The sequence below is a fragment of the Artemia franciscana genome, chromosome 2 (assembly GCF_032884065.1).
Source record: "Artemia franciscana chromosome 2, ASM3288406v1, whole genome shotgun sequence".
In the NCBI taxonomy this organism is placed as follows: Eukaryota; Metazoa; Arthropoda; class Branchiopoda; order Anostraca; family Artemiidae; genus Artemia; species Artemia franciscana.
The window spans coordinates 40773393-40789696 of record NC_088864.1 but is presented as its reverse complement, the minus strand read 5'-3'; the positions used below and the strand labels follow the sequence as shown (position 1 = coordinate 40789696).

The following is a 16304-nucleotide window of genomic DNA, read 5'->3' as shown; positions in this document are numbered from 1 at the left end:
AGCAAAACCGGGACAGACAGACCGACAGAATTTGCGATCGCTATATGTCACTTGGTAAATACCGAGTACCATAAAAAAGGTATTTTGGTTAATAATGCAAAAAGAACGGGAGAAAATGCAACCAAATCCGTTGTAAAAAATGTTGTTTTGGAAAGGTATTTGAGTAATAGATCATACGAGAACAAGAAGAATGTAAGGAAAATTGAGAAAGCATTAAAATACGAATTAAAGAGGTGTAAAGCGGAGGCCATGGATAAAATTACTGAAAATCTGGAAGATTCGGCCAGACGGCATAATAGTGAAATATTGTATTAGCATATTAAACAGTTGAGAAGGAATCGTCTATCTGTACTTGTCCTAATTAAAGATAGGAATAAAGCCTCAATTGCTGATAATGATGGAGTTAAAGAGGGATGGGCAGAACATTTTGAGAATGTGCTAAACCGTGATGAAGTTACAGTAAATGATATAGAAAAGAATAAAAAAGATTGTGACACTTTGGAAGGAAATGAAGATCTATTTTGCGAGAAAGAATTAGAGACATTACTAAAAAGAATAAAAAATAATAAGGTCCCAGTTGCTGACAGAGTGGTAACCGAATTTTTTTTTATTTTTAAATATGATGCTTGTGAAGTTCGAGACAAATTACTGAAGATTATGAATATTATTTTTGAAAAAGGAGGAGTACGGAGCAATTTTAGTAAACTTGAAACTCCTATATAAGAAAGAGTATAAGAGTGGTAGTTAGAGAAGCATTAGCTTGTTTCCTGTAGGAAAAAAAATTACTAAGTATGATGACACTTTTTAAACGTAAAGATGCTGTAAATAATGTTTTAAGAGAAGAACAGTGTGGTTTTAGAAATGGAAGAAGATGAGTCAACCAAATTTCTACTCTTAAATTAAAAACTAAGAAGTGTATGAGTCGTCAGACCCCATTAGTCCTTAGCTTTATAGCTTATGAACAAGTGTTTGATTCAGCTGACAGAATAGCTTTAGCGAAGGTCCTATCCTTGCACGGTTATCTGAGTCTCCCAAATGAAAATATTAGCAAAATGAATAATTTTTTGGAAGTTTTGGGAGAACATAGTGCAAGCACACGCTTGAAAATTAACGGTAAGAAGACTAAGTCACTTGGACTGGGAGCAAATGAACGTAGAGTGGTGATATAGGGTAGCGAGACGATCGATAAAGTGGATAGCTGAACTTACCTAGGTAGTATTGTTAGTAAAGATGGTGGATCCTGTGAAGATGTTAAAAGTAGAATAGCCAAGGCCCAGTGTGTTCTTCCATAACTGATAAAAGTTGGGAAGAAAACGAAGATAAGTCCGTGAACCAAGACTAGAGTAATGAAGGCTACAATAGTGACAATGGTCAAGTATTGTTCTAAAACGTGGGCCCTTCGAAAGACGGAAGAATTTTTGTTAGATGCTTTTAAGATACATTGTCTACGGATTCTTTTGGCGGCCCACCTGACTGAACCGTTAAACAGTAAGCAATACAAAAAATATGGTTCAATTCCACTTTCTAGATTGCCCAAAATTGTCCTTCTAGAGCGATCGTCTAGGAACAAACGGAAAGTCGGTTGTATCCGAAAGGGTCAAGAATGCAGGGAATTAGGATTTCTTGGCAAGGGATTAACAGGGAAGCTTTGAATGGATTAGAGTAGAGGAGAAGGGTCGCAGTTGTGTTGGACTCAGGCGGCTTGGTGTGGCAGTGAGTTCTTAGTAGTAGTAGAAGGAGTAGTTATTCTAATAATGCTGCAATAATTACCAAAAACGATTTACTCGTTTCGATGGAAGCTGTCATTTTGAGATGTGTCGCTTTTGAAAAAAAAAAAAAAAAAAAACAGAAATTGGGTTACAAGGTGGATATCCTGGACAGAAAGTACAATAATAACCATAGAAAAAAAGAGTTATATTTCCCGTGGACGACAAGCGCAATCAAGTAAATATTAACAATTTTGAACGAAGAAGAGACGCACGACATTCACTCCCAATAACATAATTTGGTGTCAAGCAATAAGAAGATCTTTAATTTTTATTGAAAAATATCATTATAGTATGACTTCTTTTTAGTTTTTATTTCAAAAATTCAAAATACCAATATTTATTTCAGAGGTTTTACAAAGCGTGTATTTATTTCAGAAAATTTCCCTTGTTTGACAAGACAGGGAGACGATAAAATACGAAAGTAACTTATACCTGAGGCTCATATCCTGAACAAATTGTTTACATTCTAAAATATACTCCTTAAACAGGAGATAGATCTTTAAAACCATTGGGGAAAACGGATATTTGATCGGATACTTGGCTGTAGCTGTTTCAGGAAACAAATCAATTAGCTTCTTATATTCTTCCTCAGAGGATACCTGCGAAATACAAGACTTTCCCATTAAGAAGTATTAATAAATCTCTTATAGAAAAAAACATAATAATATAATGCATTGACAAATAAATGAGCTACAAGTTAATGCTTCATTCAAACAACATTAGTAAAATTAATATTAATGATAAAAGCAGAGATAACAACCTAAAAAATTCGGCAGACACTTATTGATTCCATCACACTATAAAGCCTTTCGCTCTAGCACAAGTCAAAATTTTATGTTACACGAGCAAGTCCATAACGTAAGCTCTGCCATCTACACTCAAGCTCTACATAAAATTTTGCGTTATGTAATTTTATGTACTTTCTGTAAAAGACAACACGGTAGCAACAAAATGGAATTTCTAGATGAGTAAACTGATAAATTTTGAAAATAAATCTATAAACTTACCCTAGTAGGCTTCTTAAAAGAACTGACATTGTGACTGTCTCTTTTATGCTTTCCTTTTTGTTGAACATATAGGCTACTTCTAAATTTAAGTTAAAACTGCAACCAAAATCCAGATGACAATTCCCTTGTCCCTACTAATTATTCCTTAGTGCTACTAACAATCAGATAATTCTTTGCCAAGATTACTCTTCTAAACTACCTTCGATTAGATGACAAAAAATTCTTATTTCATTATTACATAAAAATTCTGCTTAAATGGTTATTATATTCACCTTCAGTTGCTTTGCATACCCCTCTCTTAATGTCTATAAATAGCTCTAGCCTTTGAGAAATTGAGCAGGCCGCCCCTTTCCATTATATAACTAGTTTTAAACAATTGCTAATTCATATTATTTAAGGGTGTTCATCTTATCCCCAGAAACATATTTATCAAAACTTTCGACCATTTTGAATAAAATGACCATCTCAAAATTTTCATCGGATGTCTTCGCAGGTTAAGGGGGCTGGGTAGCAAAAGAAAGGCAATAGGGCTTTTGAATCTGAAAAAGGGTAAAAGGATTTTCAATATCCTATCGAACGGGCCCTTTCTGAAGTTTTCAGACCATCCCTTCCATATGAAGTGGCTCTAGAAAAAACTACATTAAAGGCTCATGGCTTTTTACTACAGGCAGCGCTATAGCGATGGCTCTGATATTTTTCAAAAGAATTACTTTCTTTAAAAGACAGGAGTGAGTGCTATCAACAAACAGGAATATGTGACTACTTAGATATGACTATGACAGCGAATATTAAACAAGACAAGTGAGAGTGGATTCTAACACAGTCCAGAAATATTCAAGACCAGTTTCTGATATCTGGACATACATGGTTCAATTTTCTGCAATACTAAACAATATCTGATTTATTCTTGCAGGAAGATTTAACGATTGAGAAAAGCTCACGGGTTCAAGAATGATTGTGTCATAAAACAATGTTTTTAGATGATTAGAACAACGATGATATTATCTACTCCTTCTTCTTCTTTCTAAAGAAAATTTTTTTTTCCTATCCAAGATGTGTACTGTCGTATGCCAAGTTTGTTCTGAATATTTTGATTTAGTACACAGCATTAATGAATGCATCATAGTCAGTTTTCCTTTACAGCATATTTTATTTAATTTAATATTCAATAGCATATTTTGATGCAAACTCTTGAGCTGTCATCAGCAATTCTTAGCCCTAAATATGTGCCTAAATACTCCCTAAATATGTCTAGAGAATACACACATATCTTCAAAATAGATTGTTTTCTTAAAATTCTGACTCCAGAGCTCTGTTGTGAGGCTTCATTTAACTGGATTTTACAAGTAAAACTGACTCCAACTCCAGACATTTTCAATATATCGACTCCATTCTGCAAATTTTTTCTTAAACTACTACTCCGACTGCTCAGCCATTTTCTTTGGATTTAGGAGAGGTTTTTCAACGGAACACGCTATACAGTTTCTGACAACTACAACAAATGATGCGCTTGATAACAAGCGTAAAGTTGCAACAATTTTTTTGGATATCCTCAAGGCATTTGATATCGTAGACCATGAGATCCTGTTGAAGAAACTGGAAAATACTTGAATCAGAGGAAACGCCCTGAAAATTCTAGCTTCGTTTTTTAAGGAGATGATCACTATATGTAAGAGTGAAAGAGGCTGAGTAGCGAGATTTTCTAATAAACTGCAGAGTACCCCAAGGCCCCCCTCTTGGATCCTTGCTGTTCGCGATTTATATAGATGATCTTCAACACGCACTTTCTGAGTTGGTGACGGATCTGAGTGAAGAGACTGCAAATTTAAAACCAAGAAAATCACTTTTTCTTTCTGCTGACGGCACCAACCATTCAGTTATGGCACTTACTGAGCGTCAACTTTTGTCCTTAACGAATGATGATATGATCCACATAGAGAAATGAATGAGACTTAACCAGCTCAAAATTTAATTACAAAAAGTCTACCTTTATTGTTTTTGAGAGATCAGCAAACTATTACCTGTGGCTGAAAGAACTTGATATTGGCGTATCGGCAATATCACGAAGAAAAGATGTGAAATATTTAGGTGTTCTAACTGATAAAACAATGTGTTTTTCAGAACACACTCAGTGCATATTCTCGAAGATTGCAAGAAACGTAGGACTGTTAAGAATACTGAGATACCAGTTTCCTCAAAAAGTGTTACGGCTGCCTTGTTTTTTACTAATCCATCCATATTTACTGTATTGTTGTTCGATATTGTCTGATATATTTTCGATCCATCTTAAGCAGTTGCGGTCATTACAAAACACAGCGATAAGAGTGATATATCCGGTGGAAGATCCATCTTTTTTCGCATCCAAATACTGCCCTTCTCTGGATTAAGTAAGTTTTTTCAGATTTTGTTTATGTCTGATATTATTAATCATATTGTTCCGTTTTGCTTTCGGAATAAGTTTTCTACTGCTGCGGATCTTCACAGTTATGGAACTAGACAGGTAAGCCAGTATAGGAGACCACTGAAGGTGTCGACATGGTCAGCATTTTCCAGACGCCATGCTCTTCCAGCGCCGTAGAATGGGTTGCATTCTTTGTTGAAAAATGAGTTAGATAGGATTGATTTCCGCTGCTAGTTGAGACGTCATTGCCTGTATGGGTATGAGTTTTGATTTTCTTTTTTCTCTCGAGCAGAATTATAATACTGTATTGGTATGTTCGTAGATGGAAGGTGTGGTAAGCCGATGCATATGTGCAATGTAGAGTATTCTAGGAGTAGCCATAAAAGCCCAGAATACTGGGCTTCGTGCTTTTTATGTATATATTAGTTATGTAATAAAGATCTCCATTATTAAAAAAAAAATGTACATACTAGATTCTTGCAGTACTTGACCTGATTAATAACCTAAAATATTCATCCTAAGTAATATATTTACCCTTAGTATTTTGGCAGTTACCCTCAGTAAAAGTTGAACAGCTAGGAACAAAATTTTAACTTCAGTATTCTTGACTAAAACCTGGAGCGTGCCCATGACACATGTAACACTTAGCAGGAGTTTGTATCAATTTTTACACATTAAAACTGAAACAAATAAATTTAAAGTATATTCTATTGCACAATAACATAAAATAATCCATGCTGTATTACAAATGGTCAGCGTACACCAGATGTACACAATGTCTCTTTTTTGTCGAAAATCAATTTAATACTACGCTTTAATTTGATCTATATAACGACTTCAAAATACATGTTTCGGGGAGATAAAAACTATTATGGAGATCACAGGGCAAAGATCATTGGCTTTGAGGAAACTTAGTATCTTGAATGAATTCATTCAGTTTCTTGGTTGTTTTTATTTCGTTTTCCTCAAATATTTGAAAAGATGTAGACACGTGGCTTTTTGCAATCCACTGGTAATAGACTGTCAGGTTGCTAGGTTCCTTTATAGATTGTTAGGGCTGAACAGGGAAAACTAGGCCTTCCCACAAACTCCAATTTGTAAATGGAAATGGCAGTTATTTTGTAATTGGGAGTTATTTTGAATTCGACATAAAGATATAGAAAGTCATGGTAAAGAAAATATTTAAGCGCAAAAAAAAAAATACGTCGAGAACAGGAGTCAACCTTAAGAAAAATATATAATCTATTCAGTTTTGGTTAAGTTTGAATGAAAAGTTAAATTTTATGCTTGAACATAATCGCCATCTTCTAAAAAACTTATCCTAAATTGAAAAATTGCTAAACTGACCTTTTGGAGCCATTTTTGCCGATTTAAAGACGTGAGATATCTAGTTTTTTACCGAGCAAGGAAAAATAGACAGAAAAAAAATTTTACCTCTAAAGGTTGGTAATTATCTTCATCAAATATCAGTCGTAGACTATGAGTACATTTATGCATCAAAATCTCGTAGTACAGATCGGATGCATTTATCAATACAGACCGGAGTTCTGAAACATCGTATCCATACATCTAAAAACAAGTGTAAAAGCAAGAACAAAGAAATGAAAACATAGCGTTATTACAAGAGAGTTAAACAAATAATAGTCAAATAAAAGACATAAAAAAACAAATCAAAGATAAATGCTATAATCACCGTAAATAAACCAAAATTATGAACAGGGTCATTATCTAACATAGCCTAAAAGCTGAATAATGGTAAAAAAAATTTTTACCAATTATATATTTCTCACGCATTTTTCCGTTTTTGATTACATAGCTATTTTGTTCAAATAGATTTAACGGCAAAGAAGCAACGTCATCAACATCGAGAAACGGAAAAATGCATGGAAATGTATAATTCGGGCTACATATTTGCAAATTAAGGGAGAGGTGGGTTGGCCTTGAGGCACCAACTTGTAGGGACCGAGCTAAATCTTCGGAGTATAAGGAGAGGAAGAGTAAGAAAGGTGACTTCACATTCTTTGTATGGGGGTAGAGGATGTGAGACCAAACAACAGTGGCGTAATTTCGTCAATATCCTGGCGGGGGGGGGCGAAGTTGGAGTCTATTTTCTCAAATCAAGTGAAAATGATAGTAAAAACTAAAATATAAGCCATTTGGCACCATAAAGATACTTTTTAGCAACTGATCTGTTTCTGCTGATGCATGAATTATGCAGGTTTATCTTAGTTTTGACAAGATTTTGGAAACTAAATTTCAGACGGGGGGCAAACCTGGGTCTGTGGGGGGGGGGGTATGGGAGGGGCGGTTGCCCTCCTGCCCCATAGAAAATTAAGCCCCTGGCCAACAAATGTGTATCTTCGATCCGCCTTATTATTTTCAAGTATTATTCGCCCCAGCTAAACTCTGGACCGAATGAAACTTATGTCCGTAAGCAGGTGGGTCAATGGGATCCTTGCGCAAAGAGAAACCATGAATAGAATTAGTTTCGCCCGAAAATACGGACAAAACTTTTAATTTCGATTAGTTGAAACAATGTAAATCTTAGTAATTTTATCTTTTATAGTTAAAACATTCCGAAATTAAAACTATTGGGACTCCAGGAATTAATATCATTATATGTTACATAATCAGTCTACTTTCATCAGTTCTTTCCAGCAATATTGTTAATTTTTTATTGTCATTCCTTCTGTATATATTTTGAGAAAATAAATCCACACTGTTCAAAATACCCATCATTTTCAATGATGGGTCTGAGAGGGAGTGGGTATGACTACCCTTATCCGTGAACTTTCATTACCCTTGTAAGATTTTTTTTTTACATTACATCAAATAAAAATACACAGCTCAAAACAAAAATCGTTTTCAACATAGCACAAATGACACTTCAAGTCTGCTCTTATCTGGGTTAGCAATCATTTTTGTTTGTTAAAACCTCTGTTACATATTTCGGTAATAATATTGAGAGAAAATCTTTGACTTAGTGCATATTCTTATTTGTTTTGATTGATTCATTATCATTATTTTTTTTACCTTGATATATTATTGAATATAAAAATAAGGTTTTTCAAATGAACGCCAACAATAAAACTGTATACGGAAAAAGAAATTATCCTATAAGTAAGAGGGGTCCTGAAATACCGAAAATGATTTTTCAGGAAGTGATGTACGATATCTTTTACATGGACGCTTACAAGGAAGTCCAAGGGAGTAAAATTTGGCATACGCAGAGGCTATACAATTGGATTATCGATTCCAATTCATTAGTCTAGAATTGTTTGATTGAGTAACTGACAAACATACAGTCCCCAATGTGGTGGTGCAACATCTGGGTGAAAATGAAGGTTGGTTGTAACTTAATCAGTTTTGGCATATACACATTCGGCCAGCAGGTCAAGGTAAATATCTGCGGTAACTTTTACCTCGTAAAACAATATTTAACACCCAATTATTTGATTACATACAGTAACACACTAAATTAATTAAACAGTGACATGAGGTGTACTGGTGTCCATATTGTTTAAGTGTAAGACTTAAACAAATTGCTTCGTCAAATCAATTTACGCTGGAGGAATTACTCATGCTCAAAATAGCCGCAAATTCTTGTGGAGGCCGAAATTTTTACATCTATAATAAAAACTTTAATAGGCGATTAAAGTTCATCGCCGCTTAGGTAACAAATTTTTATTTTATTTTTGTAAAAAAAGGTAAAAACTCTCCCCTTCCTGTGGGGCTATCGAATACTTTGTGGGACATTCGAGTGTTTGTTATCTGATTGGAAAAAATTAGCCATAAAAAAACTTAGGTATAAGGTTGTTGGACATGTTGAATTTGATGTTGTAGTTTTTATTCAGATAACCTCCTTCATAGATTTTTCCACTTTTTATAAAATCATTTAAATTTTTTAAGGTAATGCCGTTTCATACATAGCTAGAAAAAATAATGTATTTTACGTATGTGGAATAAGAGAGTATCTTCTCTGAGAAATAAGAGAGTACCTTCTCTAATATCGTGCTGAAGAAGCCCAACTTCAAAAAAAGACAGCCTAAAAAAATTATTTTCTTTTTTTCAACTCCCAGACCAATTTTTTCCCTGGTCTCTCTCTCCCCCTGACCGTCACTCCTCTGTGCACATACAGTTTTTATCATAAGAAATAATTAGATCCTAACTTGAAATCCAACAACAGTGAAATCCACCAAAAACTTAAGTGATTGCTTAGAAGAAGTATTCATATTTCGTCAACTTTGTATCCTCTTCGACAATACAATAAAACTTTTGAGATTGATACATTTCTTCGCCGTCATACCAGAAGCTAGCCGAAGGATGTAAATTAAGCCATGGTCCCTAATGACAGCTCGTTCGGATCCATTGTTAGAATGTTTCTAATAAGATGACCAAAGCAATTTTTGAGTCACAAATTTACGTAAATAACTAGAAAATAATTAACATTATACTAAACTGAGGAAATAAAACATGCAGGGAAATTAAAAAGAATATACAAAATTGCTATAAAGTTGAATGGGATATCTATCTATTTACCATTAATTTTCGATATAAGCAAAACACTCTACCTTCATTGTTGCAGAAAACGACACAAGAAGCGCTTTGATTCTCACTAGGTGATCAGAGTTGGTCATCAAATCCTAAAATAGGGAAAATTAGAACTAAAAAAGATGCTATAAAGAAAAAAAAGAGACACCTTTAAACTTCTTGAATATGATAACCGTAAAAGTGATTGAATATACAACTGATTAAGGTTTAGAATAGTCTCATTTTTTACTATTAACCGTAAAATAAAAAGAAAAGACGAAATGCGAACAAACTTCTACAGAAAAAAAAGACAAATAGAAAAGTCTTGACATCGACTCTCATTTACGCCCCCCCCCCAAAAAAAAAAAACTGCAGTTTAAGGCAGATACATAGCTTTTTCGTGAACAATAATATAAGTTAGTATATTTATATTGTTAATATAGCTCGGTATTAAACATCATTTCCTTCTTTGATGCAAAAGCTGCTGATCTATTTTGGTTTAATGTCCAAACTTGAAAAATCTTTCTATTTGGAAGAGAATCATGTCGGCCAAACTTAATGTCGAGTAAAAAACTATGCTCACTCTGCAACGGCATTGGACATTGTATACGTACGATACAATTCATCGATAACTATTTAATTCCCATAAACAACCTGGACAGCATGTTTACTAAAAATGGAAGACTTTTACCCGTCCCTGTATTAGCCGAAAGGAAAATTAGCACAGCTATCCTTAATTAAACTCTTGAAAACTTGTTTTCTAAATTTTTTTTTTTTACAAATTTATTCAAATAGTTATAGTTTTGAATGAACCCGGAACATTTGTCAATTTCACAGTAATATTTAATTCATTTCAAGGAGTTTTAGAAGCTTTAGACAAGCAAATACAAAAACTATCATTCTTTAGCTTAAGGAGATCAAGAATAAAATAGATTGATGGCTTTCATTGCCCGGCAACTGATCTCTGTATTACATAAAACACACTTTCTCATTCCTGGAAACCTCACGACGGGGCCTGTTAAAGAAAGCTTAACAGCTAATAGATACAACTTTTTGTCATTGGTTCCATGCAAACCTATCCATTTTAGAAAGCATCGTAAGACCCGTTTATTAAAATGTCTCGCTCATTGAGACTGACTCTTCATCCTAAGATTACGTATTAAATCAGTTAGAGGTACAGAAGTAGTTTTTATGGCACTTGGTATTAACCAAGTGACATATAGCAGTCGCCAATTCTGTCGGTCTGTCTGTCGGTCCCGGTTTTGCTACTTTAGGCACTTCCAGGTAAGCTAGGACGATGAAATTTGGCAAGCGTATCAGGGACCGGACCAGATTAAATTAGAAATAGTCGTTTTCCCGATTTGACCATCTGGGGGGGAGTGGGGGCCCGGTTAATTCGCAAAAAATAGAAAAAATGAAGTATTTTTAACTTATCAGCGGGTGATTGGATCTTAATGAAATTTGATGTTTGGAATGATATTGTGTCTCAGAGCTCTTATTTTAAATCCCGACCGGATCTGATGACATTGGGGGGAGTTGGAGGGGGAAAACCTAAAGTCCCGGTTTTGCTACTTTAGGCACTTCCAGGTAAGCTAGGACGATGAAATTTGGCAAGCGTATCAGGGACCCGACCAGATTAAATTAGAAATAGTCGTTTTCCCGATTTGACCATCTGGGGGGGAGTGGGGGCCGGTTAATTCGGAAAAAATAGAAAAAATGAAGTATTTTTAACTTATGAGCGGGTGATTGGATCTTAATGAAATTTGATGTTTGGAATGATATTGTGTCTCAGAGCTCTTATTTTAAATCCCGACTGGGTCTGATGACATTGGGGGGAGTTGGAGGGGGAAACCTAAAATCTTAGAAAACACTTAGAGTGGAGGGATTCGGGATGAAACTTGATGGAAAAAATAAGCGCAAGTCCCAGATACATGATTGACATAATCGGAACTGATTTGCTCTCTTTGGGGTAGTTGGGGGGGGGGGGTAATTCTTAAAAATTAGAAAAATGAGGTATTTTCAACTTACGAACGGGTGATCGGATCTCAATGAAATTTGATGTTTAGAAGGATATCGTCTCTTAGAGCTCTTATTTTAAATCCCGACCGGATCTGGTGATGGGGGCGGGGAGTTGGGAGGGGGAAACCTAAAACTTGGAAAACACTTAGAGTGGAGGGATCGGGATGAAACATGGTGGGAAAAATAAACACAAGTCCTAGATAGATGATTGACATAAACGGAACGGATCCGCTCTCTTTTGGGTAGTTGGGGGGGGGGGGGGGGGGGGTATTTCTGAAAAATAAAAAAATGAGGTATTTTTAACTTACGAACGGGTGATCGGATCTCAATGAAATTTGATATTTAGAAGGATATCGTGGCTCAGAGCTCTTATTTTAAACCCGACCGGATCTGGTGACATTGGGGGGGGGGGAGTTGGGAGGGAGAAACATAAAAATTGGAAAACACTTAGAGTGGAGGGATCGGGATGAAACTTAGTGGAAAAAAACACGAGTCCTAGATACATGATTGACATAACCAGAACGGATCCGCTCTCTTTGGGGTAGTTGGGGGGGGGGGGGGTTTAATTCTGAAAAATTAGAAAAAATGAGGTATTTTTAACTTACGAACGGTTGATTGGATCTCCATGAAATTTGATTTTTAGAAGGATATCGTGTCTCCAAGCTCTTATTTTAAATCCTGACCGGATCTGGTGACATTGGGGGAAGTTTGGGGTGGGGAAACCTAAAAGGATGGGAAACGATTAGATTGGAGGGATTGGGATGAAACTTGGTTGGAAAAATAAGCAGAAGTCTTGCATACGTGATTTACATAATTGGAACGGATCCGCCCGATTGCGGGGGGGGGGTAATTCTGAAAAATAAGAAAAATGACGTATTTTTAACTTACGAAGGAGTGATCGGATCTTCATGAAACTTCATATTTAGAAGGACCTCGTAACTCCGATATCTTATTTTAAATCTCAACCCGATCAAGCGTAATTGGGGGGGGGGGGGCAGTTGGGGGGACCGGAAATTTTAGAAAAGACTTAAAGCGGTGAGATCAGGATGAAACTGGATGGGAAGAATAGAAACCTGTCTAAGATACGTGACTGACATAACTGGACCGGATCTGCTCTCTTTGGTGGAATTGGGGGGGGGGGTAATATTGAAAATTGAGGTATTTGTAACTTACGAAAGGGTGACCAGATCTTAATGAAATTTGATATTTAGAAGGATCTTGTGCTTTAAAGCTCTAATTTCAAATTCCGACCAGATCCTGTGACATTCGGGGGAGTTGAAGGGGGGAACCGGAATTCTTGGAAAACATGAAAATTGGAGTATTTATATCTTACGAATAGATGATCGGATCGTAATGAAATTTGATTTTTAGAAGGAATTCATGTCTCAGAGCTCTTATTTCAAATCCCGACCAGATCTTTTGACATTGTGGGGATTTGGAGGGGGAAACCTTGGAAAAACACTTGGAGTGTAGGAATCGGGATGAAGCTTGGTGGATAGAATAAACAAATGTCCTTGATATGTGATTGAAACAATCGTACTGGATTCGCTCTCTTTGGGGGAGTTGGGGGGAGGGGTTTAGTGATTTGGCGCGTTCGGTGCTTCTGGACGTGCTAGGGCAATGAAAATTGGTAGGCGTGTCAGGGAGCTGCACAATTTGACTTGATAAAGTTGTTTTCCCAGATTCGACCATCTGGGGGGCAAAAGGGAGAGGAAAAATTAGAAAAAATTAGGTATTTATAACTTACGAGTGGGCGATCGGATCTTAATGAATTTTGATATTTAGAAGGACTTTGTGACTCAGAGCTCTTATTTTAAATCTTGACCGGCATTAAGCCTCTTATTTTCCTTTTTAAATCAATCTATTGATTCATAGAATTTTGTTAGAGCTCATACCATATGATCTCTTGGCTCTTAGCTCTTCTCGCCTCGTCACAAGTGCCATATGAGCTCTTAGCTCTTGTTTTTGTTGTATGACCATACAATCAGAGACATTTAAAAAAAATTCATGTTGAAAGGCTAATGGTGTTATTTTATAGGGTATAAGCCTACTAGTGAAAGATTATTTGTTTATATACATATATGCTTGCAGTCCCGAACTTAAGTTCGGCTGTTGAGTCACAAGCCTATAAAGGAGGAGGGTGAGCAGTGGGCTTTCAACCCACTCCCAGAACTAGAGAGGAAACTTTTTAATAGATAGACATAATTATAGCTTACCACTTGACTTGTAACGGAAGCATTTAGCATTTTGACAGTTAATCCCCAAAGTTCATTGCAAAAATTAGTAGTGACCAATTCTGGAAGCGTTCGACGCAAGTGATCCTCGGTAACAAAGAAGCCAACTATGCCATAACAATAACTTTCAAACTCTTCAGGCTTTTCGTGCTAAAAAAATAAAAAAGAATTAAGGCTCAATAGATAAGTTTATTTTGCTCAATCATGAATAAAAAAAATACCGAGTACAAAAAAAGGAAATGAATACCATTACGAAAAAATCAGATTTTAAAATAGAAAAATAATGCAGCCGTAACCCAAACAACACTCATAAATAATATTTAATGGCAAAAACTAGGAAACAACCGATCTAAACTCTTCTTATACATACATCCCATTAGCGAATTTTTTAATTTGTAGGTGGTTGAATAGAACGTGTTTAGTTTTCTTTCTACAAATCAGGAGTGTCTCCTGATTTGAAAAATAATAGTCTCCCTAGTGTTAAAGAAAAAATCTTAAAAAAAAATCAGAAAGTACAAGAAAGCTTTATATATCTTCAGCATTTGCAAATAAAGCAATAATATCATAAAGGAAAATTTTGGGCTTGAGTTAATCATTTATGCGCAGAAAATTAGAATTTCTGCAATGCAAATGTCATTATTATAAACAGTCAAAACTAAATAAATCACAAAAATCGTAATTTTTAAGCTTCAGATTACTGATGGGGGGTTTTCTCAACATAATTAGTTTGTTTTATTTTTTTTCGCATCCATAAATAATATTATAAAAAGGTTTCCATGAAGTAATAAACATAATATGAAGTATTACCTCTGTTGGTAATGCTGTGTTTATAAACATAAAACACAGCATTACCAGCAGAAGTAGACATGTAATCATCAAGGTCTACAAAGGACTGGTAAGACCGTGTTTGGAGGTGGGGACCATCCTGGCCACCCCTCGATTCAAAAAGGACAAGGCAGTGCTTGAGAAAATCCAACGGAGGAACACTAAGCTGATTGCGGGTATGGAAAACAAGCCCTACAGTGAACGGCTGAGGGAACTCAACCTCCCCTCTTTAGTCTACAGGCGGAAACGTGGGGATATGATCCAGGCACACAAAATCCTCTCTACCAATCAAGAAACTGAGCTCCTGGAGATTGACCCCCCCACACATAACACGAGGACACCCAAAATAAATCCGCAAATTTCATGCAAGGACTGGAGCAAGATGCACCTTCTTCTCGAACCGGATTGTGAACCTCTGGAACAACCTCAAGGAGAACACCGTTTCTGCTGAATCAACAGATGTATTCAAACGCCGTCTGGATGCTGAGTGGAGTGACAAACCACGGAGATTTGACTGGGATGCACCAGAATCTTCCACCAGAATCTAATCAACCATGGATGCAACTGTCATCATAAGGAGTTATTCAACAGGATCAAAGTCCTTATTTCACTCCAAGCTGTGATTTAAGGTAATTTAAGGTAATAAACATAAATATAGTAATAAACATAAACATGCAATAAATAAAGATTATTTGTTACTCCTTAAATCACCAAGGACGTCTAAATAATTTTTTTGCCCTTTGGACCAATCTTAGGTCCATTCAAACCCGAAGATCGGGATTTCCCAAAATTTTTCGTTTGGCTGTTTCAATATTAAGAAAAACAAATTAGTTATATTTGATAAAACTTTTGACACTTGAAAATTCTAAAATTAACAGTCTGTTGACTCCAAAAGTCAACTATACCTTCATAGGAAAGCTAAACCTTCTTCAACTGTTTGGTGCTAGTTTTTAGCCAATTTTTTGCTGATTATTTAAGCCATGTTTTTTTTTTACTTGGCACATACGACCAGTGTTGCGATGGGTGGTACAATTGTACCAGATTCAGTACTTTTTTCTCTGACCTGTACATCTGTACAACTTTTTTTTAAAGTCAGAAAATCAGTACATTTACGTCGAACTGGTACAAATTAAGTACATTTTCTCCAAAACTAAAAAAAAAAGAACGATTTTTACTTGTAAACGGAACCTTTACCATTCATTGCTATGGCAAATACTCTCGCGACTTGTCTGTCTGCTTTTATTTAGAGGTTAACTCTATGGTAAATTTGGAGTCGTTACGGAAAACGGAAAGTTGCCTCGGATTTTCAAAAACTAAAAATGCTATCATCTTAACTCCAGTTGAAGTAGAAAAAGATTAAAACGGTGGGATGATAAATCTTTCTTTTAAGTTTATATTTTTTCTAGTTTTACTCAATCTTTGAAAAATTTTAAAAGCGAAAAATAGTAAGTTTTGAGAACTGGGCAAAATGGACAATATAGGGGGGCCATCAAGGCCAACCCCAACCCTTATTTTGGGT

The 16304-nt window shown here is 35.7% G+C and overlaps 1 protein-coding gene across 2 annotated transcripts in view; it reads right to left on the bottom strand.

The window, feature by feature from the left end:
- The window catches only part of LOC136041585 (exocyst complex component 6-like), a 96410-nt gene that overhangs the window by 30630 nt on the left and 49476 nt on the right, over window positions 1–16304 (bottom strand). For both annotated transcript variants that reach the window (XM_065726285.1, XM_065726294.1), the window contains exons 7-10: window positions 13943–14110; window positions 9749–9820; window positions 6612–6746; window positions 2202–2368 (exon numbers count right to left, since the gene is read on the bottom strand). In XM_065726285.1, the coding sequence (XP_065582357.1) occupies window positions 2202–2368; window positions 6612–6746; window positions 9749–9820; window positions 13943–14110 (542 nt within the window). The remainder of the gene's footprint in view (window positions 1–2201; window positions 2369–6611; window positions 6747–9748; window positions 9821–13942; window positions 14111–16304) is intronic.